The following is a 25,882-nucleotide window of genomic DNA, read 5'->3' as shown; positions in this document are numbered from 1 at the left end:
CAGCAAGCATAGTTTTGGGCCAACGTAGTTGATATGTTATGAATATGTAAGTTCAACAGATTAGGATAACACTAAGCAAGGAAGTGGGGTTCTCACAATGTTGCCTCGGTATTGTTTGCTTTAACAAAATAGAACAGATCCACCTGCATTTGCAATACAATAGTTTTTAAAACATTTCTCCCCTTTTATTATTATCTGAAGGTGTTGAAGGCTCTTGACAGTACCTGGTCAACCATGCAGTTTGAACATGAGCCTCACCACAGGACGGGAACAATGATGCTGAAGGCAGACGAAGCACTAGTAGAAACCCTTGAAGAGAACCAAGTGCAACTCCAAACTCTGATGACTTCTAAGTATCTGGCCCACTTCCTACAGGAGGTCTCCAGCTGGCAGCAGAAATTATCCACTGCTGACTCTGTGATATCCATTTGGTTTGAAGTCCAGAGAACCTGGAGTCACCTGGAGAGCATTTTCATTGGCTCAGAAGACATTCGAAACCAGCTTCCTGAGGATTCAAAGCGTTTTGATGTCATTGACAAAGATTTTAAAGTAAGCAAACTTCCTTTTAAGCACTGATTCTGTTACTATTGCAAAAATACTATTAGAATGGCTAACAAATCTTTCTTCTCTTTAAAGGAATTAATGGCTGATGCAGTAAAAACTCCAAATGTGGTTGAGGCAACCAATAAACCAGGTCTCTATGACAAGCTAGAAGCCTTGCAGCAAAGGTCAGGAGGCTAATTTTGATTGTCAAAGTGCAAATGTAAAATACAGCAGAAGGAATGATTTTTTTGCAGCAGAAGCAAATCATAGGGTGACAATTCTTGCAAGTCGAGAGAGAGAGAGAGAGAGAGAGAGAGAGAGAGAGAGAGAGAGAGAGAGAGAGAGAGGGAGAGAGAGAGATTTCATCAGTGCCAAGGAATCAGTTTTTACTTGGCCTTGTTTTGGAAAAAATTGTCTGTCATAATGATAATTGGGGATAGTTATGTTTCAGTGGCTATGGAAAATGTATTTGAGTAGTTGTCACAGTGCACTAATGCATAGGCTGCCTCAAACAAGAACCATTTGTTGTAGTGAAGATTATTTCATTATTTCTGAACAATAGTAGATAATATACAAAGCATAATTTGAGCACAAAATTTATCACAACCTCTGATACAACATATTTACAAGTAACCGTTTGCTTGTACATTAAGTGATATTCCTATAATGTATATATTTTATTTATTAAATTTCTACACCACCCATCTTACCTGAGGCTGGTGAGATATGCATGCCCATTTCTTAACACTCTTGTCCCTTTTGAGTAATTTCTGAGCCACGTCCATCAAAAGCATTAATGATCATGTTGGCATCAAACAAAATGAGGGTTCGCTTTATGGTGGAGATTTCCCTGCTTCCTTGGGTTTTCCAAAAGCTAACATTTAGGCTGGAAGCTGCTTGGGACAGAAGCCACTTTTGGGTTTGGTCACCTCATCCATCCCACTACAAGCAGTAAATGGAAACCAGATGATATTCAAAGGGCCCAGTGCTCCCACATTTGCCTCTGTTTTCCTGGAAGTGTTTTGCTGAGGTTTAAAAATGATATATTTTTTTAAATAATCAGATGCCTGGGAGTGCTTCAAGCCTGTCCTTTGCCCTTCTGATTATTATTAGTCCTCACAAGGACCTGAGACATCCTGAGGAAGTAAAATGGTACTCAATTGAAGGCTATCTTGTCAGTCTAAAATGCTCCCAGCCAATACCTCACCTTCCCAAGAAAAATTAAAGTAGGGATGAAATCAGTTACATTCCCTAGCAAAAAAGGAGAATGCCATGTAGGCCAAAAAGAGGAAGTACAGTGAAGTGAAGAGAGAGAAAAAACGGGAAAATACGAATGCATAGAAGAGAGTCATATTTAAATGGATCAAATCTTTGGAAGATTCCAATTCCACTTCTCATATTGACCCTGAGAAAATTAAACCTCTGCTTTAAAGTCTACATCCATGTACATCTACAGTGATGAATAATGATAATCTTAGAGAGAGCAAAAATAATGCTATTACTACTTTCTTCTCACTTGCTTTTTAGTTTGGCACTCTGTGAAAAAGCTCTGGCTGAATATTTGGAAACCAAGAGACTGGCCTTCCCTCGATTTTATTTTGTATCTTCTGCTGATCTGCTGGATATTTTGTCCAATGGTAATGACCCTGTTGAGGTACGATGGAATGTCTTGGGTTATTTATTTATTTGGAACTTGTAATGGAATTTGTAATTGAATGTCAGGAGTTCGACTAAGTTCTCTTTCCCACATAAAAAATTAATGTATCCAATACAAACAGCACAGAATAATAGAAACTGAACAGGATTTCTGTGACTTGATAACAGTTGGGGAAAGGGGCTGTAGCTTAGTGAAGCCTATGGTTTAAATTTTGACAATCTCACTTAACAGTTAATAAAAATACCTTTCTCTCACTGGGATCAAACAGAGAAGAAAATGAGTGAATGGATCAGTTGCACAGATTTGAGTGATGTTTTCAAATTAGACACTTTTTGCTCAATTGATCAATGCACATTTACTTCAAGCTTTCAACAGTGATGATCATTTTAAAGAATTGCTGATGTCTTCATCAGACCTCTAATACTACTGTCTGGTCCTTTGTGTTGTAATTCTTGAAGGTCTCCCGCCATTTGTCCAAATTATTTGATAGCATGGCAAAGCTGAAATTCAAACTAGATGCAGAAGAAAAGCCTCTGAAGATTGGCGTGGGAATGTACAGCAAAGAAGATGAGTATGTTGATTTTGACAAGGACTGTGACTGCTCTGGACAGGTTAGTTATAAATCTTTTTAAAATGCAGTATTCCTGTAGACTTAAGTCAGCAGAAAAATATCACAATGTCACTCTCAGACAATGTTCTGCTCAAGTATTAAGTTACTAAGCATACTAACCTTACGGTCTCAATGTGGGGCAATTGAAAAGCACTGAATGGTGGACTCCCCTGAATGATTTTCCTGTCGCAGTAGCATTACATGCTGACGGGAAAAATCATCACCAATCATGGTTCTTACCAGCAGGCTTGGTTAACTGTAAGTGAGTTTAGCACCCTTCAAGTTGCCACGTTGGCAGGTTACTGGCCCTAGCAGAACTTTCATAGTGGTGTCACTCACTATCTTTGTCTGGCACTTTTCTGGAAGAATGCTAAGCCTGTGTTCCTTATTGATTCTCACCTCTTTGCTGCACTTATAATCTTTTTTTTACCTAAGTGAAAATAGGAGAACTCTTGCCAGTATCACCCTGCTGCCATAAATCCCAAATAAAATAATGCTGCCAGGGTATAGCTGACAGTGAGTGATAGCAAACAAAATTATATCCCCCACTGCCCAAAAAATTATGACACTAAGAAATATGGCCAGACAAACCCCCTGATAGACAGACATTGCAGACCATTGGTTGAAGAACCAGCAACATTCAATTGGCAAAATCTGGCTCTATCTCCTGTTTTTTAAGTTTAGATCCATTTTCAACAGGCAAGTCTACTGTACTTCCAGAATTGACCAATATCTATATATAGATTACTCACATAATTTTTGAATTATATGTCCTGAAAGACATTATAAACCAGTGATGGTGAACCTTTTAGAGACTGAGTGCTCAAAAACTGGCCCCACCCCGCTCCACCTCCCTGCTCCACCCCCACTCCACCCCCCATCCCCCACCCTGCCTGCCCACAGGACCACTCACCACCTCCAGGGCCCACCGCAGATCGCCCAGGCAGCCCAGCAGCACTATGGCAGCCATACTCTCTGTCCGTGCCCTGCAGCATCAACTGATGATGGGGTGTGAGGGCAGAGTCTTGTCTACGCTGCCTGGCTGCCATGTCCTTGGCTCCGCTGCTCCATGTGGGCCACGCTCGAGGGCGACTCTTCTTCAGGGGGGCTGCTGGAGAGGAGGGGGTCGCAGGGGGAGGCAAGGCTGGGGCAATGGCATGTGCCCACAGAGAGGGCTCCGAGTGCCACCTCTGGCATCCGTACCATAGGTTCGCCACCACTGTTATAGACATTATATAGGCACATTTTCTTGCAAAAGCCAAGTATTGAGTGCCTCTTCCAACCCAAGCAAAAATACCCACGGAGGGCAATGAAGAGATGTCACGTCTGCAATATCTTCAGTGCCCAGCAAGAGTTGAGCAGACCTTACTCTTTGATTGTCTTCTCACCATCATCATAATGAGGCATGGTAGATTATTTCTATGGCAAATAATTTTGTGCTGGAAGAAAAGGTAAAACTCCCCTTTAACACCAGAACAGCTAAAACTGAATATAAACTGCTCTACCATGAGCTGAAGAAAATAGCCTGAGAATATATCCATTGAAAATAGTGACTGAGATGATGTCACACTGTGGTTGGTGGGATGTAAAGCTGTGCCCTATGAAAAATAATAAACCATGCTGTCTGGGACATGTCATGGAAGGACAGTTCAACACAGCTCATTCAGAGATCCTCCAAATGATGCTAAGTTTTCATCATCTCTTTTCTATGTATGCTTTAAATAATTGGATATCATCAGCAAATGTAGCATCTCTAACTCCTGTTGTAAAGTTTAAAAGACCATTGGCATAAAAACTACATTTATTTGTAAAAAAAATCATTTATTCTTAATCCCTGCTTTCTGTTCTCTATTATTAGTCAGTGAGACTAATGGCAGTTGAATTAATTATAAGGTTTTAGTGAGGAGTTTCCTGAAAATCCAAATGTACAAAATCAGATCACTTTTACCCACATTTGCGAAGTCTCTCTCAAAAAATGTAGAAGTCTAGTAGTTTAACATTATAGCTACAATACTAGTTCTTCAGCAGTATTTTTTCTACTATAGGATTGGTTATATCTTCTTCTATCATATTTTCCACAAGTTTACCCAAAATTAACCTATCTTCAATTAATCCCATCAGACCCTTAAAAAAAAAATACATTGGACTTTTTCCAGACAAGAGTAGATGGCAAGTTAGAGATAAGAATTCTATTAGATGATCAGATCACTTCTGTATTCCCTAAGAACTTTCTAGTGGCTATCATCTGAAGCCTTTTTTTAATTTTGTTATTAAATCATATCAACAGGAGCTATCTTGTCAATTCATGAATAAGAAGAGGTTGATAAATACTATAGGCTAACATCAGGATAGCTAGTGAAAATTATTTTTTAGCAACAGCAAAATGCAATAACCTTACAGTAGTGTACTAATTTTTGACTTATCATGATCATCATCTCACCGTTCTGCCAATAAGACACACAATACAAATGAGTAAAAATTACACATTTTGTAATATAATCTGGTGAGGAAAGAGATTTAGAATTTGGACATTTAGAAGGATGCATATCAAGGCAGCACAGCATGCAAAATTAATTTGGAAAGTCTACACCCAGGTTGAAGTTTGGTTAAACCGAGTGTTGGAGAGAATGCAGAATACCTTGCGCCAACTAATAGCTGAAGCCGTAGTGACTTACGAGGAAAAGCCGAGAGAACAATGGATATTTGATTACCCAGCCCAGGTAAGCAAAAAAGCAGTATGGTTCAAAGGCATGTAATGCATGAAAAAGGAGGCAGGAACCAAAACAAGTTCATTTATGTTTATTCCATCTAAATTTTTGGTCCTCTCTAGGCAGCATACATATCTAATTCTTCCATTTCCTGTTTTCCCTACAACAACTCTGTGAATGAGTTGACTTGGGCTAAGAGAGAGGGACTGGCCCACAATCACCCAGTGAACTTCCAGGCCTAAGGACTACCAGTTCTAAGTCACAGTCCTGATTTCTAGCCTGACATCTCAGCTGCTACTCCAGAGTGGCTGAAATTCTAACAAAATACGAAGGTAGACAGAAGAAGCATTTTTTTGTGAAGTTTGAGCTTAAAGTCTGATTACCCATACCTCAATGAGGGGCAATGTTTCTAGATGATTCACAGGACTGCAACTTTTCATATAACTTTTTGTCTGTGGCAGATTGCTTTAACATGTACCCAGATCTGGTGGACTACGGAAGTTGGCATTGCCTTTTCTCGACTGGAAGAAGGCTATGAAAATGCAATTAAAGATTACAATAAGAAACAGGTGAATAGAGTTCTCTCAGTTTACCTGACTATAAAACATTGGTATGTGCAATGATAGAACCTGCGTGTGTATGTGAGTGTGTGTGTGTATCAGACAAGTTTCCACAGCTCATGCTGAAAGAGATCAGAAAAGTCTTTCATCTCTTTTGTTTTCCTCTTCACAGATTAACCAGCTGAACACCTTAATTACACTGCTGATTGGGAGCTTATCTCCAGGGGACAGAATGAAGATTATGACCATTTGTACTATTGATGTGCATGCCAGAGATGTCATTGCCAAAATGATTTTAGCAAAGGTATATTGTGAACTAAACACTGTGCAGTATTTTGTTCATGGGCATGTTTGAGCAAACCTTTTGTTCTGTTCGTTTGTCCTGAAAACTCTTAATTTCAGGTTGAAAGATGAATTGCAAGAATTAGCCTCCCCCAGCCTGGTGCACTTCAGATATAATGGACCACAATTTTTATAATCCCCATTGACTGTGTCTGGGAGATTTCAGAATTGTAATTTAATACATCCACCACGAGAAAATGAATAAGCAAAGGGATTGGGCCAATCATACCACTACAAATTGTTTTAGCTAGCAAATGCCATAGAATTCAATCTGCTCTAATGCATTCTAACTTTGTCACAAAGGAATCCTGAAAAAATTACAGAAAAATGTGCAGGGCAATTATGACCTTACCAAACATAAAATGAAACGTTCATCTCTTATTGTGCCTTTGGGAGGTCAAACGTTTTGGGAGTTTTACCTTAAAACTTTAATAACCTGATCTCTGAGATAAGTTATTGCACTGCAAATGATGTAAGGCCTTGTCCCTTTTTAACAAAGGCCATGCAGATCTGCTATGGCATGAGAAATTCTGAAGAAGTGTTCCTCTTGGTTGCATTAACTTACATGATTGAAAAATATAGATTTGGAAATTAGATGTATGAAGCACTTTTATCTAGTCACATAGTCAACTGCCTGACAAAAGAACACCAAGTTATCTTTCACCTTTAGAAGCAGCATTGTTTAAAAAAATTAATATTGCAAACCATTGTTCCAGCTGGATGGTACAATGGAGGGACCTGGAAGACCACTTAGACTTCACTAAAGACAAAAGAATTAACCTTCATCCATAACGAGAGAAACCTACTTTATTTAAGAAACTTAGGATGTTCATAAAGAAGATGTACAAAAAATGTTGGGTGGTCTGTTTGCAAATGGTTGCCATTCTGCCAACTGGCATAAGTAACGGATGCCATTTGTAAGAAATATATACAAAGAAACAAGATCATTTTTCATCTCTGGATCAGCCCTAATAAGTTTAGTCATGGCATGGCTATCTTATTTTCTCCCCCCCCCCAAGCTACCCAAGTACAGAACTGATACAGCTACAAAAAGGGCATATTAAAAGCTGATAATGAAACAAAATGGCTGGAAAACTCTTGTGTTTGGCTCCATCCAAGAGAAAATGGCTGCCATTCAGCCAGCCCACTGCACTGTTCATTTGTTTCTTCTGTAAGACACACATCGAAAGAAGCAAGGCTGTTAATTATTCATAATAATAATGATTACCACCAGCTCTTCCCCTTCTTCCTTGGCTTCTCACTGAACCCAATTAGGGCCACCTAGCACTCCCTAGTCAGAACTAAATTGCACTCCTTTCATGACAGGTGGAGAGCTCTCAGGCCTTTACGTGGCAGTCCCAACTTAGGCACCGTTGGGATGAAGAAAAGAGGCACTGCTTTGCTAATATCTGTGATGCTCAACTCCAGTATTCCTATGAATACCTTGGCAACACTCCTCGTCTGGTGATCACCCCGCTTACTGACCGGTATGAGCTCACCCACACAAACTTGAGTATGGCACAGCCTGATTTCTCAGGCCCAAGATAACATGCCCAATCCCTGTGTTTTGCAGTTGCTATATCACCCTGACCCAGTCCCTCCACTTAATCATGGGAGGAGCCCCTGCAGGTCCTGCGGGAACAGGAAAAACCGAGACCACCAAAGACTTGGGCAGGGCTGTAGGAATCATGGTGTATGTCTTCAACTGCTCTGAGCAAATGGACTATAAGGTAGTGATCTAATGAAATATGGGTCAGGAGAATATCTTCTGACCTATAAAGTCTCCTACTTGTTCTAATTAATGCTTATGCAACACTTCTTTGGCTTGATTCAAGGACAAGTACTTCTCTGCAAATCACTTAGAAAAGAAATCCAAAGAAAAAGAATATGAGAGAATTATTCATTGAGAGCTACAATTAAATATACACAGGTTTTTGTTGGTTATGCAAAGACTCTGTTATCTTGAAAGCAATGGGCCTTTTCCCAGGTTCCATGCAGTAAAATAAGCATTTTCCATCTGCATTGTTTCCGTTTGGCAGCACTAATTATACCACTGAAAACAGCCTAAAAAGAACAGGCTGCTCATCTTTCCAACAGTTTCTTTTTAAAAATATTCTTCCCGGTGATGCCTCATCTGTTTTCTGCGCTTCATGAGTACTAAGGAGAATATTATTGCCTGTAAATGCACTCATTTCCAAAATAATGCACCTCATTTCAGTTTGAAGTTCCTATAGGATGGCCTGGTGACCAGTCTATGGCTTCACCTTTAATTTGAAATGACTAGGTAAGAGGTGAGGGTCCTAGGAAGCTTGGGGGATATTAAGGGTACTTGCAAATCTCCCCCAAATCACTTCCCTACCTGCTTACTCTGGATAGGGCTTGTTCATAGAAATATCCAATCACCCCACTGATTCAGATTCAGAATAGAGCTGGAAGGGACCTTGGAAGTCCAACCGCCTCCTCCAGTAGGAGAGGGCCTATATACCATTCCAGACAAATGGCTATCCAGTTTTTTTCTTAAAAACCTCCAATGATGAAGCACTCACAATGTCTGAAGGCAAGCTGTTCCACTGGTTGATTGTTCTCACTGTTAGGAAGTTTCTCCTTAATTCCAGGTTGCTTCTCTCCTTGATTAGTTTCCATCCATGGTTTCTTGCGCTGCCACACGGTGTCCCAGAAAATAAGTTGTGGGACAAATTGGAAATATTCGTAGTGGGGTGTTTCCATCAACAAATACCGAAGACTGCATGACCCATACTATTTTCACTGTGTGAAGATAACTGCAATCAAATGATACTTTCTTCATTCTAAATATTGTTTTCTCTTTCTAGTCCTGTGGAAATATCTACAAAGGGCTGTCCCAAACCGGGGCCTGGGGATGTTTTGATGAATTCAATCGGATTTCGGTAGAGGTCCTGTCAGTCATTGCGGTACAGGTAACTATTTTCCATAAGAAGCTGGTATTGTTGTGTATAAATAACTGGAGTCAGGGGAGATGATTGCAGCTTGATGATTGCAGCTAAAAGTCTATCCTGTGGGTGTTCCAAGAACAACAACTGCTTAAAAAAAAAAAAAACCTAGGCAGCTAGTCCATCTTTTTTATGTTCTGATGAGATAAAAGATGGAAGTGGTGATGGGAGGCTGCTCAAAAGAATAAAATGTTCAGGATTCAATGTAAAAATTCTGTGACTACCGCAGACTATTGTATCATTCTGTGAATGATACAGAGGAATCACACAATGAAAGATTTGTGTGGATAAAGCAGTGGTATAGGAATAATAGATTGGATCCAGATGTTCTATAAGTGGAATTCTGCAGATAAAATATCCCAGAAAGCAGAAGGAAGCCTCTGTGCATGATTTTTCTTTATCTTCTACAATATCCCTTGTAGCTTCTATAAGCTAAAAGCTACCAGATATGAATTGCAAAGTTCAGGTAACCACTGCATAACAGCAAATGGAGCTTTATGTGCTTCATGCCTGCCATCTAGCGGTAGCCTGGGTTTTTGGAGCCCTAATCTGGTAGCTCTGCTACAAACAAGATTATATCAGAAATCTTAACGGTTACAGTGGAGTCTGCCTATAACTGTTTAATACTGTTAAGCAATTACTACTACTACTATGTCATGAAGCATCAAGTTGTCTCTCATAAAAAATTGAAACAAGTTTAATATTGGTGTACTACTATGACAATCTGTAGAAGCTACTGATTATCTCAAATGTTGACTGTGAGACTGCCATGAATGTTTGCAATATGTTATTTTCAATGAATCCAGAGTGTCCCCCAGGCCTCCCTTATTCGTCCTCCTTTGTTTGATGGGTGCTTTATCTGACACTGCTTAGAACCAAGCAGTCAATGAGATGTCAGAACCACATAATAGAGCACATTAGATTGGACAATGTGAGACCATCCAGAAGCTATTCAATGCATTATTTTCTCATTCTTAACAGTGAACACGTTGCTATTTATAATTCAATCCTACAGCAGTGTTTTAAAAATTGGTACTTTTCAGCTTGCAAAAAGCCTTATTCAGATGCATAACTACTGTTTTAGTCATGCTTAGTGTACCATAAAATGTCCTGGAAAATGAATGTGTGAGTTTGGGTATGCAGTTATTCCTTAGTTTACTGTTTATCCAATGTGCCTTAGGTATTATCGGCTCAAAGTAGTTGAATTGTTATACATTTATATGTAAATATTTGCACACCACATTTCATTATCCAAATGCATGTGAATTAATAAAAGTATCTTCTGCTCATTGTTTAGGTTAAATGTGTTCAGGATGCTATTAGAGCCAAGAAGAAGACATTCAATTTCCTTGGAGAGATGATCTCTCTGATTCCCACTGTTGGAATGTTTATTACCATGAATCCTGGGTATGCAGGTCGTACTGAACTGCCTGAAAATCTGAAAGCGTTATTCAGGTATTAACATCTTGAGGAAATGAGGCAATGCAAGTTGGCTTGAATAAAGAAAAGGTTTGACCCATGGAATTGGGTTAAATACAGAAATTCAGATGGCTATGTTTGCTTTGTCCATATTCATATCTATAAAATCACCAAGAGCTGAATTTGATTTGGAAATGGATATTTAAGATTGGGTCATGTCTACTCTGGCAGGCTTTAATGGAACAAGATCCCCCCAAATGCTCATTTCAAGAAGGCACTCAATGGGACGCTCTTAAATGTATAAATACGTCACCAGCCAAGAAAGGCTGGGAATCTCTGACTAAATGCCCTGAAATAAACTTTCAAGCAAGTACACCTGAAGTCCATTTATTTTGAAACTTTGGCCAAGTAATATTCAAAATGAGTTCTTTGCATAAAATATTATATGAGAAAGCGGTTGATTGCACACAATAAAAAGTTATTTATCATTTTTACTTTTTTACAGCAGGTGGATTTTTTTTCTAATAGAGGCACTTGAAATTGAATTGTGTCTGGCATTTGCAGTGATTGCTCACTTTAGCGGAATGGAAAGATGTTCTGTTGCTTCTGCTGTATAAGCACTCCAGATGCTCATTTTTCTCCATGTCCTCTTGTAGGCCCTGTGCCATGGTTGTGCCTGATTTTGAGCTTATCTGTGAAATCATGCTTGTTGCTGAAGGTTTTATTGAAGCTAGGCTTCTGGCCAGGAAATTTATTACACTCTACACACTATGTAAGGAGCTACTTTCCAAGCAGGTAATTGAATGTGGTTCCACGGCTCTGCTATGGCGCCAAATATTTCAAAGAAAACAAAAAATTGATGGGAAAGAATTGGCAGAGATTTCTGAAAATATTACAGTAATATGACTCACTGAATTCCATCTCCAAGTTCTCCATTATACTGTATTTTTTTTCCAAAGTCCTTGACAACACTACAAGAATGTATAGATTTCAATATCTGGAATAAATCCAAAATAAATGCAGCTGACCACCCCATTCACTTGGGTAGGCCAACACATCCTGCAGGAGCCTTCCCCAACCAGGATAACCATAGATGTATTTGGATTGCAACTCCCATCATCCCTGTTCAGCATAGTGAGGGAGATGGGAGTTATGGTTCAGAAATATATAGAGCAGACATGTCAAACACAAGGCCCGGGGGCCAGATGCAGCCTGCGAAGTGGTTTCATGTGGCCTGCGAAGCCATCCTGGAAACAGTGAGGGAACAGCTCCCACTGCCTTGGCCCTGGCCCAGGCCCAGGCCAGCCAGGAGCCAATGTACAATTTTGTGCCATCTATGCTGAAATGCATTCAGTCTTAGCTCCACAAGGCCACCTAGAAACAGCGAGGAACCAGCCCCTGCCACATTGACCCCACCCTCTGGGTGCATGCTGGGGAGGTGACATCTTTTGTGAGGAATGAAGAAATGGACCATGCCTTGGTGCTTGCCCCAGTCCCACCCCCTTCTGCCAGAGACCCTCAGATCTGTCCCACTCCTGCCCAAGCCCCCACAGGCACGCTTGACACGAACGATGTAGAGCTGACCATGCCCACCCAGTAGGCCACACCCACTCCACCCACGCCCACCTAGTAGCTGAACCCACTCTGGCCACACCCACCCAGCCCCTTGAGGGCAACCGCAGTGCTGATGCGGCCCTCAATGAAATTGAGTTTGATACCCCTGATATAGAGTATCCTGTATATGTGGGGAAAGCCGGTGAGGAAAGCTGGTTTATAGCCTTTGGGAAAAGACTTTAAAAGGTCTGGGAAGGCCCATTTTCCTCTAATCACAGGGCATATCTTTGCTAAGGTAGCCATGTCTAGGAAGCCCTTTCTTCTCATTGGAAGTGGGTGATGGTTTTGCGCCTTTTTTAAGTGACATCCTTTTATTCACCTGGAGTTCTAACGGCACTTCCTATCTCTCAGGATCACTACGACTGGGGGTTGAGAGCTATCAAGTCTGTGCTGGTGGTGGCAGGGTCCCTGAAGAGAGGGGACCCAGGCCGGGCTGAAGACCAGGTCCTCATGAGAGCTTTGCGAGACTTTAACATACCCAAGATTGTGACTGATGACTTACCTGTGTTCATGGGACTCATTGGGGACCTTTTCCCAGCCCTGGATGTACCCCGGAAGCGTGACCTGAACTTTGAGAAGGTGAGTTGGCTACTGTGGTTTCAAGCAAAGGGCTAAGGAAAGCAGTTAAATGCTTCTCACCAGAAGTACAAGAACTTTCTTCTGAGGGAAAATCAAGATGTCACCAGAAGAATAGCCCTGATTCAGAAACTGGCAGGGGCTGCTCTCTCTATTTACTTGAGTTGTAAGACTGAAGGACAGGGCTTGTAAGCAGAATCATGCTACCAGGCCATGCTTCAGCCAGGGATCCCTTGGCCCATTTTTTTTTTAAAAAAAAACACCTGCTTGCTTCCTACTCTCTTGTTTAATGGATCGAACCACATGCAATTATATTTGCAGGTTTTTTTTTTGTCTCTGAATTATGCACTTTGTTTCTTGTTTTTAAGCACCACCACTGCTACCATCATCATACAGTCAGTGTACACAGACTGATTGAGAGGGAGATGGGTGGTATAGAAATGTGAGATATAAATATTCCTCGACTTATGACCATTCATTTAGCAACCGTGTGATGGTACAAAAAAAAGTGACTTGTGACCAGCCCTCGCAAATTTGGGTGTTTGGCAACTGACATGTATTTATGATCATTTGGAATGTCCCATGATCACCCTTTGCAACCTAGCTTGCTGGCTTTCAACAAGCAAAATCAGTGGGGGAAGCTAGATATACTTAACAATCCTGGTGATTTTCTTAACAGCTACAGCAAAAAAAAGGTGTAAAATCTGATGTAACTGACTTAATAATCATCTTTTAGCAGCAAAGATTCTGGTCCCAATTCTGGATATAAGTTGAGGACTCTGTGTATATGTGTGCGTATGAATTTAATTCCTTGTGTGGACCAATTATGAAGATTAATAGAAATGACCTGGAATGCAATTGACTGATAAATAAAACACGCAGAACAATCTGGAAATAAACAAATCTTATCAAATCTCTTATCCTCAGATTATCAAACAAGCTGTTGTTGAGCTCCGTCTGCAACCCGAGGAGAGTTTTGTCTTGAAGGTGGTGCAGCTAGAGGAACTACTGCAAGTCCGACATTCGGTGTTCGTGATTGGAAATGCCGGCTCTGGCAAGTCACAGGTGAGAACTCTGTGCCACCACTTGGGACTTTTTAGCCGAGGACTCAGCTATGAGCTCAGTGTCATTACCAAGGGCCAGCTGAACGTAGAAATGTTTTGTTTCAAATTGGCTTCACAGAACACGGCAGCCTTCACAAGGTGTCTCCCAAAATATTTATGATTGACAGATCTTAAACCCAAGGTCAGGGGCCTGAACGCACTGCTGTCTGGAGGAAAGCCAGAGAAATGGCTAGCTACTCCACACACTGGCGGTTCCAATGATCTCATTTGCTGCGGGAGGAGGAATGTAATTTTTTTTTCTAGCACTACCGTTATCTCCTTGAATCCTGTTTGGTTTCTCAAAATAACATATTGCAGCTGTAGCCACTTGCTCTTCTGAGCACCTGTTCATGATCATGATCATGACTTTGGTTAGGTGGGCACCCTAAACAAACGCACTGATTTCATGACACTTCCTTCTCAGTGTGTGGGGGCTACGGGCATTTGGATAAGGAACAACAGACTTTAGCTCAACCCTAGCAAGAGGATTTGGGAGCCCTCTAACTCTGTGGACTCTTCATCTTTAGTCCTGGTTGAGATTATACTCCCTCAGATAGAACTGATGCACAGTTTGGAAGTTCTCTAGTCTAGAACGCTAGGCTTCTACTGGAAAGCAGGTGGCAGGCTTGCCAAGAAGGCCTTTGCACAAATCCATCTCTTGCACCATTGTATCCAATCCTGGACTGGAATGCCCCACTCACAATCACTTGAGGTCTTATCACCTCCTGTTTAAACCACTGCAATGTGCTCTATTTAAGGACTTCCCGGAAGCTGGGCTTGATTCAGATGCAATGAAGCAAGTAATTATGAACTCGTCTTGATGCACCCACATAATGCCACTGCTTTTTTCTGGAAGCAATTTAAGGTGTTGGTTATAGCCAATAAAAAATGGCATAGGACTCAGTTACTTGTGAGACTATTTGTCTCTGGTTATGCCTATTCAGCCTATAAGCTCTGGCAGTGGGAGCATGCTTCAGGTCCCTTTCACAAAATAATCTCACAGTGGGAACCAAGGGACATGTCCCTGCCCTATGAGACATTACTTTCCCCTGGTTTAGATGACCCAAACCCTTCTCTATTTCTACAGGGCCCTAAAAACCTGGTTCTTCCCCCAAGTATTGAACAGATCCCATGATGAGCTCATATATTAGGTCTTTGAATGAGATCTGAGCTAGCGGGCCTTAGTTGTTTCCCTGATTATTATTATTTCTGTTGTGTTATCCTGTTTTTTATGGTTTGGGATTACATATTACATTATAGTATTTTTAATTTCTAGTTTTTACATTTTTTCTTCAACATGTAAGCTACCCAAACCCTCACTTGCAAATTAGGCAACCACATAAATCCTATCAATCCAACATCCATCCTGGGTTGGTCACCGGGACCAGAGGTTTAGTCTTCCAAGCTTTTGGACTTGTGCTGGAGCCCATCAATCCAATTAATATCTTTGGAGGCTCCAATGGTGGAGCTTTTCAAAAAGTATATAGTGGCCGCATCCCTTACTTATGCTGGCTCAAAGATAATTAAAATTAAAGTCTGATATATCTGGAGAATGCCAGATCAGGAATGGACAGGACAAAATATTCAATCTTTTCTTTCTGACAGGTATTAAAATCTCTGAATAAAACTTATCAGCTCATGAAGAGAAAGCCTGTAGCTGTTGACCTTGATCCTAAAGCTGTGACTTGTGATGAACTATTTGGTATAATTAATCCAGCAACAAGAGAATGGAAAGATGGTAAGAAGCAAATAGCTACTTTCTGGAGACTGTAGCTGAACAACATTGTTTATTTTGATTGTTGTTTAGCTACAATCTCCAGAAATCACAAAAAGCTGATTATATAAAAGCTGAGAAAATTCTGCAAAATAGCAAATGTCTACATCAGTGGTTCTCAACCTGTGGGTCGGGACCCCATTTGGGGTCGAATGACCATTTCACGGGGGTCGCCAAACAACGCAGTCCGCCATTTTTTCCCCCTTTTCTTTGGCCACGCCCCTGGCACCCGGTGATATATAAGTGATTGGGGGTCACCACAACATGGGGAACTGTATTATGGGGTCGCGGCATTAGAAAGGTTGAGAACCACTGGTCTACATTAATGTGCATAGAAAGATCATGCATTTGTTTTACAGAATAACATTTAAATTTCTTCCATGAAATACTACTAAAGTGGCACTATATATATATATATATATATATATATATATATATATATATATATACACAAAATTAGATTCCCACTGAAAATAATAATTACAACTCACTTATCTTCACTTAGAATAATAGCTTGCTTAGGAAACTCAGAGGTATTTCATTTGGGAAAATTGCATACTGCAGTTATGAACTTATTATGCCTTCCTGCTATTTAAAATTCTAATACTATAACTTTCTTTTTAAAAAAACACCCCTTTGTTACACTGTGTATAAACTCTTCCCTATTTCATTTATTTGAGCCAACTTCAAACAGAACAAAAAAACAGGATTATTTTTTTTTATCCATGGTATACCTGATTACAAATCCCTTTAATGGTTTGACATAAAAAAGCTTATAATTAAGGAAGATACCAAATGCATATACTATATGATAGTTGCTGACTTTAATAAGGTTTATTTTAATTATTCAAAGAAAGGGTTCTTCTGTCCTCTTTCCAAATTCTCTGAAACACCTTTGAAATTATTTGAGACCAATCTCATTGGAAGCAGCTTCAATACTTGAAAACAACATATAAGCCAACCAGTTCTTTATTAAACTAATGCAGGTGGATTTTTTTTGTGCCTTGGTATGATTACTGTTATGCTGGCATGAGTTAGCAAAAGGAAAGAGAATTAGGAGAAAGGAAACTCAATTCTGGCTTGGAAGTGCAGGTACTCCATTACACAGGCTGATAGGCTGAACTGGCTGCCAGCCAATACTCTTGTAGGGCAGAGATAGAAAGCATTTCCATTGGTCCCGCTTTATATATAGATGCTAGGGACTAGAATCCTGGGTGGGACATTTACCTGCTTAGGTGCTGGAGGGATATGTTGCTGCTATAACCTAAAATTGGTGAGAGGAAGAAGGAGAGAAAATTGGGGTGGGGGAGAGAAATGAGGAGAGAAAATGAATTATAGAGTGTTGTAGAAGGCAATGGCTGGCGAGAAAATTTAGATATTCAGTATGAGTGTATTGTTCAGTTTTCAGTGTCCAGCCAGAGAAGCTAAGTTGTAGAGGGGTGACATCTTTACCCAAGGTCCAAGATTGGAAAGAGATATAGAGAACTGCCTATGGACAGAGGATTGGAGTCTTTAGCAAAGCAGAAGTGTCTGGGGGAGAAGTGGGCAGAAGACTCCCAAGAGAATTTTGTTTCCCAAATAGAGGAGCCCAGGGCAATGATCAGCTGAACAGATCAAAAGAAAGGAGATGAGAGGCAGTGAGCTTCCTCATTTATAAATGTAGCATATTTCTTCCTTTATTCCCTCTCTAGTTATTAAAATGGAGGATGCTAGCACTGTCTCCTTTAGTACACAATTTAAAATAATGCTGAATGGTGACATCAAAGCTCCTTAGCTTCACCTTGGGAGATGAATCTCTGTCAATTGGAGTGAGCCTGGAATTTAGAAAGCAGGTGTTTTCCAAGCTGAGGAAATGGCCCATCTGCTGCTCTGCAGAGATCTACTGATTCACCTGGAAAAACAATTATAGTTGTGCCAGGAAATAAACTGACTCAGATGCTAAACAAGGATAAAAATACTTGATCACAAGAATGCAGAGCTATCTGGAATGGCATAGTATCTTGTTTGGAAGTATCTTAAAAAGACACGTAATCTTGTTCTAAGTAAAAAGTTTATGAACATCTTTGGTCTATCCAGCTGGAGCCTTTTTGCCCCATTTACATCTACCTGCTGCAAATATGAATACATTAGCATATCTGTAGCTAATTCTCTTTGCGGGGACAGCCCCATATAGAGCCAGAAAGTGGCTAGGTGATAGCTTCCCACAATACTCTACATGATTTTAAAACACCAGCCTTTGTAGAATGAAGTGGCTCAATTATTGTCTGAAGTGCCTTGCTGTTAATATTCATGTACAAAGCCCTGAAGAACTTGGGTACTTTAAATAATATCTCCATTGATGTCAGTAATTTAGACACTTATGATTTTTAGGGCAGATACTATTGGTGATTTGCAAATTTATTGACAACACATTACTGAACTCTTTTTGCAGCAGTATCTATCTTGTACAAAAAGTCTCCTTTACCATCTGTGAAACTGAAATGGGCCCATGAATTAGGTGCTCTAAAAATTGTTCATGTTGGCTTTGCCAAAGACCAACTAGTAATTTTTTTCCTGTTTTCTGGATGATGAACTGATAGCATTTTTTCACTTTGCAGCTTGGGGATTTATATAAATGAGATAATAATCACAAATAGTTTAATAACTTTATTTGTGTTGATATATGTTTTTATCAGCTCTCTCTGCTAAAATTTTACTGAAACTTGAGCATATATGCATGTTATAAAATTCACTGAGAATTTCCCTGTTCTGGACAGGTTTATTTTCAACTATAATGCGAGATCTAGCTAATATAACTCATCGCGGACCTAAATGGATTGTTCTAGATGGAGATATTGATCCTATGTGGATTGAATCTTTGAATACCGTGATGGATGACAACAAGGTCAGCACAATAAGCTGGGGCAGTGGTGGCGAACCTATGGCACATGTGCTAGAGGCAGCACTCGGAGCCCTCTCTGTGGGCACACGTGCCGTTGCCCCAGCCTTGCCTCCCCCATGATCCCCTCCTCACCAGCAGCCCCCCTGGAGGAGAGTCGCCCCCGAGCGTGGCCCACACAGAGCAGCACAGCCAAGGACATAGCAGCCAGGCAATGTAGACAAGACTCTGCCCTCACGCCCCATCGCACACAGTTGATGCTGCAGGGCGCGGGCAGAGGGTGTGGCCACCATGACGCTGCTGGGCTGCCTGGGCGATCTGCAGCGGGCCCTGGAGGCGGTGAGTGGCCCTGCGGGCAGGTGGGATGGGAATGGGATGGGGGCGGAGCGGAGCGGTGGCGGGCAAGGGGTGGAGTAGGGGCGGGGCCAGCTTTTGGGCACTCGGTCTCTAAAAGGTTTGCCATCACTGAGCTAGAGACTCAATCATTGGCATTCATTTTTATGAAAATAGGAAGTTGCATTGCATGATTTCCTCTTTCCTAGGTGCTGACCTTAGCCAGCAATGAGCGAATCCCACTAAACCCCACCATGAGGCTTGTGTTTGAAATCAGTCACCTAAGAACAGCAACACCTGCCACAGTATCTCGAGCAGGAATCTTGTATATCAATCCTGCTGACCTGGGCTGGAATCCGTAAGTCCTGGTTCCCTTTGAAGTGTATCAGTGCATCCCTATTTAGATGAAGGGTGTATATCCCATCATAGATCAGACAAAGTCCTCACTGGTCATATGACGATGTTGTCAGGGATCTATTAGTGCACTATTCCAGATTATTCTAGTTCCAATAGCAAGTTACTTGCTGCCCAAGAAAACCTGGGACAGACAGTGTTGTATGAGACAGTGCAATCATTAAAGAAAAATTTGCCTTGATGCGTTTCCCAGGTCCTGGAATCCTTCTGTAGTGCCTGGTTATTATATTGGGTTAAGGGCTCCAAAGATTAGTATAGTTGCTATGATAGCATAAGTAACTTGTGAAAGACAAGATCTGCCTCCATGATGAGTGCAACAATATGATTTCTCCCTCCCTCCCTTGGGTTGTGCAGAGGGGAGAGAAATTTGGCTTTTAGTATAGAATTGAGAAGATGGGATGAGATATTATTGGCAGGCAAACAAGCACTGATTGGTCAACTATTAACTCTTTATTGATTGTCAATTCTTGCTTCCCCTTTCCCTTTCAAACATGTTGACTTATTCTCCAAAATAAGGAACTTCTGATGCTTTATTTTTTACCAAACGTTGTAAGTAAATGTAATGTAGTTTACATAAAAATGATTAGCTTCATAGGTAATTACCAAAACTCATTGCTCATAACTGATGGTATTTATTGAGTAGTGCATGATGTCTTTCTTAACAGCTAAATGTTAATATCTTCCCTGTAATTTAAGTGGCATTCCTATAAAGATATAGTGTGGGGGGGGGGAAGGAGAGGAATAAAAAATTGACCAGTTGATATAAAATGTACCGTATATGCCGGCGTATTAGGCGACCCGGCGTATAAGACGACCCCCGTCTTTATAGCCGGGCCACATTCCTAGAACGTCGTCTTATACGCCGGAAACTACCAGTATTTCCGGGGTATAAGACGACTCGGCGTATAAGACGACCCCCGTCTTTGGCGCCGATTTCAGCGCTCGCGGAAGTCGTCTTATACGCCGGCATTTACGGTACATGTCACATGCACGAGAATGCCTATTCAATAATTAATGGTATGTGTATACAGTAATAAGTAATAAGTAATTGTATGTGTATACAGGATAGTGAGCAGTTGGATTGAGCGCCGAGAAGTGCAATCAGAAAAAGCTAACCTGATGATCTTGTTTGATAAATACCTACCTACCTGCTTGGACAAACTAAAATTTGGATTCAAGAAGATAACCCCTGTTCCTGAAGTGACCGTGGTGCAAATGATTCTCTATTTACTGGAATGCCTCTTGACCCCAACCAACACACCTCCAGATTCTCCCAAAGAGCTATACGAACTCTATTTTGTGTTTTCTTGTTTCTGGGCGTTCGGAGGAGCAATGTTCCAAGATCAGGTATCTTCAGAAATGGAAGTGATCAGGCTTTCCATTATTATAACTCAAGAGTTATCTTGATATAGACCAGTGGTTCTCAACCTGTGGGTCGGGACCCCATTTGGGGTCGAACGACCATTTCACGGGGGTCGCCAAATAACGCAGTCTGCCATTTTTTTCCCCTTTTCCTTAGCTGTGCTACTCCCTTTTATTCTATTGGCTTTTGAAAGTCAATAGAATAGACTCTCTTGAATAGAGTCTAATTTCAAAAGCCAATAGGAATTGTCCAGGCTGTCTCTGCCCTGCTGAGCCCGCCAAAAGTCCCATTCTGCAAACGGTGCTGCACCAGTTGAGTACTCCTCGACTTATGACCAGTTGAGTAGTCCTCGACTTACGACCGGTTGGGGGTCACGGCATTAAAAAGGTTGAGAACCACTGATATAGACCAATGACACAATAACCAATATTCATAGAGTCCATTTTTTTATGAGCCATTTCAAAGATTTCTGCACTGACAGAACTGATACCAGAATCACTTCCATCTTCATAGGGTTTAACATTTCATTGATATGTCATATAGTTTACCAGAGCTCTTTTCAAGGCCATATGTTCTTTAGAATCAATGGAAGTAGTGTGGTCCGTCCCACCTCGCCCACCTTTGCAGAAAGAAAGATTGTACGTTGCATTAGTAGTACATTGTAGTCATTTGGACCCTCATTGAGATGAATGGGATCTGTGGAGTGAGCCCTGCTGTTATAGCAGTTGATTCAAATCATCCACTCAGATAATGCCTATATTTAATTTTCTACACTCATTTAGCTTTGATAAATTTTGTTTTGATGTTTTGTTATATTACTTTAAGGTCAAATCATATTTTAGAACATATTCTAATTTAAATAAATTTAAAACCATAATAAATATATATATATATATATAACTTTCTCTGCAGCTTGTGGATTATCGTGTGGAATTTAGTAAATGGTGGGTGAATGAATTTAAAACAATAAAATTCCCATCTCAGGGAACAATTTTTGACTACTATATTGACCCAGAATCAAAGAAATTCTTGCCGTGGACTGATAAAGTGCCACAATTTGAATTGGATCCCGATGTCCCATTGCAGGTAATTTGCTGGAATTAATTCTACTTCTGATATTGCTTATTTTAGAGTACTTTTGCAGTACTCTGAGACAAAAATCAGTCTGATATTAGCAAAAGATTCCGAATCTAGTAACCGAGACACGTTCAGGAGAAATACAGATTGTTGATTTAAGGGTAATTTGAGATGCTAGATTCTTGTCATGTTCCAAATATATCTACCCACCGTTTATATCTAAATCCTTCAAAACAACAATGATCACTGCAGCAAAACTGAATTTTAAAAATTACCAAATAATATGGACTATATGTATTAGATAGAGTAAACACAATTTACAGTGACTGTTGTGGTAAGATTGCCATGAAATTTAAAATAGAAGTCCTGCAGAGATACTTTAACTATCCTAGTGGGTGTTTGTATCTTACTGTGGGTAAGCCATGTGTTTGTAGAAGAATAATGAGAGTGGGTCAGTCCTAGAGGAAATCAACCCTGATTGTCCTTTGGAAGGACAGATACTGAAGTTGAAGTTCAAATACTTCGGCCACCAATGAGAAGAGAGAACTCATTGGAAACGGCCCTGATGTTGGGAAAGATTGAAGGCAAAAGGAGAAGGGGGATGGCAGAGGATAAGATGGTTAGATAGTGCCATTGATGCAATGAACATGAATTTGGGCAAACTCTGGGAGACAGTGGAGGACAGGGGAAGGCCTGGTGTTCTATGGTCCATGGGGTGACGAAGAGTTGGACATGACTTAGCAATTGAACAACAACGAGAGTGGAAGCATGTGCAGAATTTCAGCTGCCCTGTTCCCGGCTGACCCAATCCCACCATCCTTGCCAACTTCATCATTCTGTGGTCACTTATACACAGTTATCAAGCTACTTTTTGCATTTTCCCTCTTTAAGAATATTTTTGCTTTTAAGTTTTGCCTTAAAGGTATATTTTTGCATTTCTGCTAGCTTTGGAACTTCCCCAAGCTTCCTCATCCCTTCCTCTTATAGATGGTTAATATAAGGGCTGGCACTCAGGACAGGTTTTCTCTTCTGGGGCTTAGAACACATTGTTAATATTCCACTTTGGCCTGCAACCAATTATTCTCTGATTTTTTTTAAAAAAAAATTAAAATTAATTTTCATTAAATTAATTAAATTAATGTAAATTTAAAGTTAAAAAATCAGCTGTGAGATGGGAAGATACAGATACACAATATTTTTCCTTGCAATATCCTATTAAAACACATCTGGGTTTTGCCAAGCCTGTGTGTACATTTATTTTCAAGGGGAGATCTCTCTAGTCACCATTGCTTTTCTTAGAAATTATTTCACTATTCAGTTTCTTTAAAATTATAATTCAGGCTTTTCTTAATTGATGTAAATTTCACAGGGAGTCTGTTTTGCAGGCTTCAATGGTCCACACCACAGAAACCATCCGGATTCGTTACTTCATGGACTTACTAATGGAGAAAAAATGGCCAGTGATGTTAGTTGGGAATGCAGGCACTGGAAAGTCAGTGCTAATGGGGGATAAGCTGGATAACCTGAACCTGGATGATTATATGGTGCAAGCTGTTCCCTTTAACTTCTACACAACTTCAGCTATGCTGCAGGGTAAGGGAAATCGGATGGATTTTCATTCAGACCAATTAGGGATGCCCAAAGCTACGAATGACCTCCTCAAACCCTTGGTTGTGTATCTGCAAAAGTGGTTTCCAAATTGTAATCTTAGTGCAAAGAAATTGGGAAATTATTAAAGATTTATGGGAGTATTCTGATGAGAGTGAAGGTCCTCGAGGATGGACTCCAGAATGATTCCGAAAGCTCGGAAGACTAAACTTCCGGTCCTGGTGACTGACCCAGATTGAGTCCTGCCACATTATCCTGGGACACGAATATTTTCCTTCATTTATGAGAATACATAAAAAGTGAGACTTTAGTATATTATGTGGACTCTCCAAAATATCTCTTGAAGTACTCATTCTCAGCAAAATGCCACTTTATTTTGATTTAACTATTTCATATTGCTTAATTGCCCATTGTTGATATACGAGAAAAAGTCCTTGTGTTTAAGGGGAAGAATGGATATTGTTAAAATGAATATTACTTCTTCAGATTAGGTAGATAGTAAGAATTTCATTATCCGTTCAAATCACCCTAGTGAAAGATGAAAAAAAAAGAGTTCCATCACTGACACAATCAAGCCAACATTTGTAGAGTTTGCTTACATAAGCTGCTAATGCTACGGCATTCCTTAATTTTATTCTCACCTGATGGATTGGACTGCAAAATCCCTCCATTTCTGTCTGTCGGTAATGCTGTAGGCCTAATGGGAATAGCATTCCAGAACATCAAAAAAACAGGTTGCCTGTTCCACCTCTTACTTGCTATTTGAGAAGGAGACTCCTGCTCTTTTCCACTGCCATTGTTCAGCACAGCATGTGCATATCTGCATCCTAGACATTTAATGAAAAAAGGTATTTTAACTGGTCTGCCTGTACAGATGGAACTGATACGGGACTCCTTGTTCCTTGCACTCAAGATATTTTCAAGTCATCATGTAGGTTACTTGCCTCCTCTGTAAGACTTTGATGCACTGAAGGAAAGCTGTCCTCCTCAAGAACATTACATAGCTAACTTTTACTTTTGAACTGGTGCATGAGATGGAAGGACATTTGACCAGATCATTTAGATAGGATCCAGTGCCATCTGTTGATTAATGGTCTTCTGTTTGCACAGCTATTCTGGAGAAGCCTCTGGAGAAGAAATCAGGACGTAATTTTGGCCCCCCTGGTACGAAGAAGCTGATTTACTTCATAGATGATATGAACATGCCAGAAGTTGACAAGTATGGCACTGTGGCTCCTCACACCTTGATCCGGCAGCACATGGATCACGGGCATTGGTATAAATACGTTTTTATTGATAATTGCTATGTCTGTATAGCTAAAGGATGGATTCACAGAAAACCTCATGCAAAAAAAGCAACTAATCTTCAGGTTGAATCTTTTGTGTTGTCTACTGTATTATATTATATAATATTATAAATATATTGTAATGTAATATACTGTAATGCATTAATATATTGTATTATAAAGATGATATGGTTGAATACTATGCTATGCATATGATGCCTGTATGTCCCAAAGATGTTTTTTCATGAGGCAACTGGACTTTCTTGTTTTTCTTTGAAGGTGTTTCACTTCTCATCCAAGAAGCTTCTTCAGCGCTGACTGGATGATGGGGAATGGAAGGATTTACACTCTTTGCAGGCAGCTGGTCATTTGCATTCTTTTAATTTTGACATAGATGGCCTCTTTGACCCCTCTTTCAAACTAGCGGTTCTCTTTGTCCAAATGTGGATGTTGCTGCCTTCGAAAGAGTGGCCTTTGTCTTTTAAATGCAGATGGACTACTGAATCTTGTCCTGATGGGTTTGTTCTGCTATGATGTCCCATGCATTTATGAAGTGGTTGTTTTGTTTCCCCAATGTACAGATTTGCACATTGTACTGCATATATCGCATTGCTCAATTTATGTCTGAATGTGTTGTCCTTGGGGTGGACCTACATGTGGATCAATATTCATATTCTCCCCATCTCACTGGAGCACAAAACAGGAGTTATCAGAACCCTACACCACTGAGCTGAAGGCCTGCCTAACAGCAAAGATGGGAAAGCAAAAGAACTAAAACACATCAAGGAAGCCTTCAGAACTTGTGACTATCCCAAGTGGGCCTTCATCAAATCCCCCCAAAAGACCCAACAGGAACACCTCCACAACAGACACAGAAGAAAACAATAAACAAAGCAATGTAGTCATTCCATACATTGCAGGAATATCAGAAAAGTTCAGGAGGATCTTCAGCCAACGCAACATATGCGCACACTTCAAATCCAAGAATACAATAAAGCAGAAGCTTGTCCACCCGAAGGATAAAACACCCAGACACAAACTGACACAA

General features: G+C 40.4%; 1 protein-coding gene across 2 annotated transcripts in view; it reads left to right on the top strand.

Annotated features, from left to right (window-relative positions):
• The window catches only part of DNAH17 (dynein axonemal heavy chain 17), a 120,822-nt gene that overhangs the window by 41,184 nt on the left and 53,756 nt on the right, over positions 1-25,882 (top strand). Inside the window, exons 27-47 of one of the 2 annotated variants that reach the window (XM_039345129.1) lie at positions 202-549; positions 637-728; positions 2,071-2,197; positions 2,659-2,811; positions 5,405-5,530; positions 5,980-6,087; positions 6,251-6,382; positions 7,747-7,907; positions 7,994-8,150; positions 9,252-9,356; positions 10,687-10,844; positions 11,465-11,603; positions 12,774-13,001; positions 13,926-14,063; positions 15,707-15,839; positions 18,632-18,759; positions 19,296-19,444; positions 20,565-20,847; positions 21,776-21,949; positions 23,326-23,533; positions 24,659-24,824. In XM_039345129.1, the coding sequence (XP_039201063.1) occupies positions 202-549; positions 637-728; positions 2,071-2,197; positions 2,659-2,811; positions 5,405-5,530; positions 5,980-6,087; positions 6,251-6,382; positions 7,747-7,907; positions 7,994-8,150; positions 9,252-9,356; positions 10,687-10,844; positions 11,465-11,603; positions 12,774-13,001; positions 13,926-14,063; positions 15,707-15,839; positions 18,632-18,759; positions 19,296-19,444; positions 20,565-20,847; positions 21,776-21,949; positions 23,326-23,533; positions 24,659-24,824 (3,413 nt within the window). Of the gene's footprint in view, positions 1-201; positions 550-636; positions 729-2,070; positions 2,198-2,658; positions 2,812-5,404; positions 5,531-5,979; positions 6,088-6,250; positions 6,383-7,746; positions 7,908-7,993; positions 8,151-9,251; positions 9,357-10,686; positions 10,845-11,464; positions 11,604-12,490; positions 12,565-12,773; positions 13,002-13,925; positions 14,064-15,706; positions 15,840-18,631; positions 18,760-19,295; positions 19,445-20,564; positions 20,848-21,775; positions 21,950-23,325; positions 23,534-24,658; positions 24,825-25,882 lie in introns of those variants that run through there. The other variant, XM_039345126.1, reaches the window with a different exon arrangement.

Source organism: Crotalus tigris, unplaced genomic scaffold (genome assembly GCF_016545835.1).
Source record: "Crotalus tigris isolate CLP2741 ecotype Arizona unplaced genomic scaffold, ASM1654583v1 scf7180000017551.9496454, whole genome shotgun sequence".
Lineage (NCBI taxonomy): Eukaryota > Metazoa > Chordata > Lepidosauria > Squamata > Viperidae > Crotalus > Crotalus tigris.
Note: the sequence above shows the minus strand (reverse complement) of the source record. Positions and strands in the feature narration are given on the sequence as shown.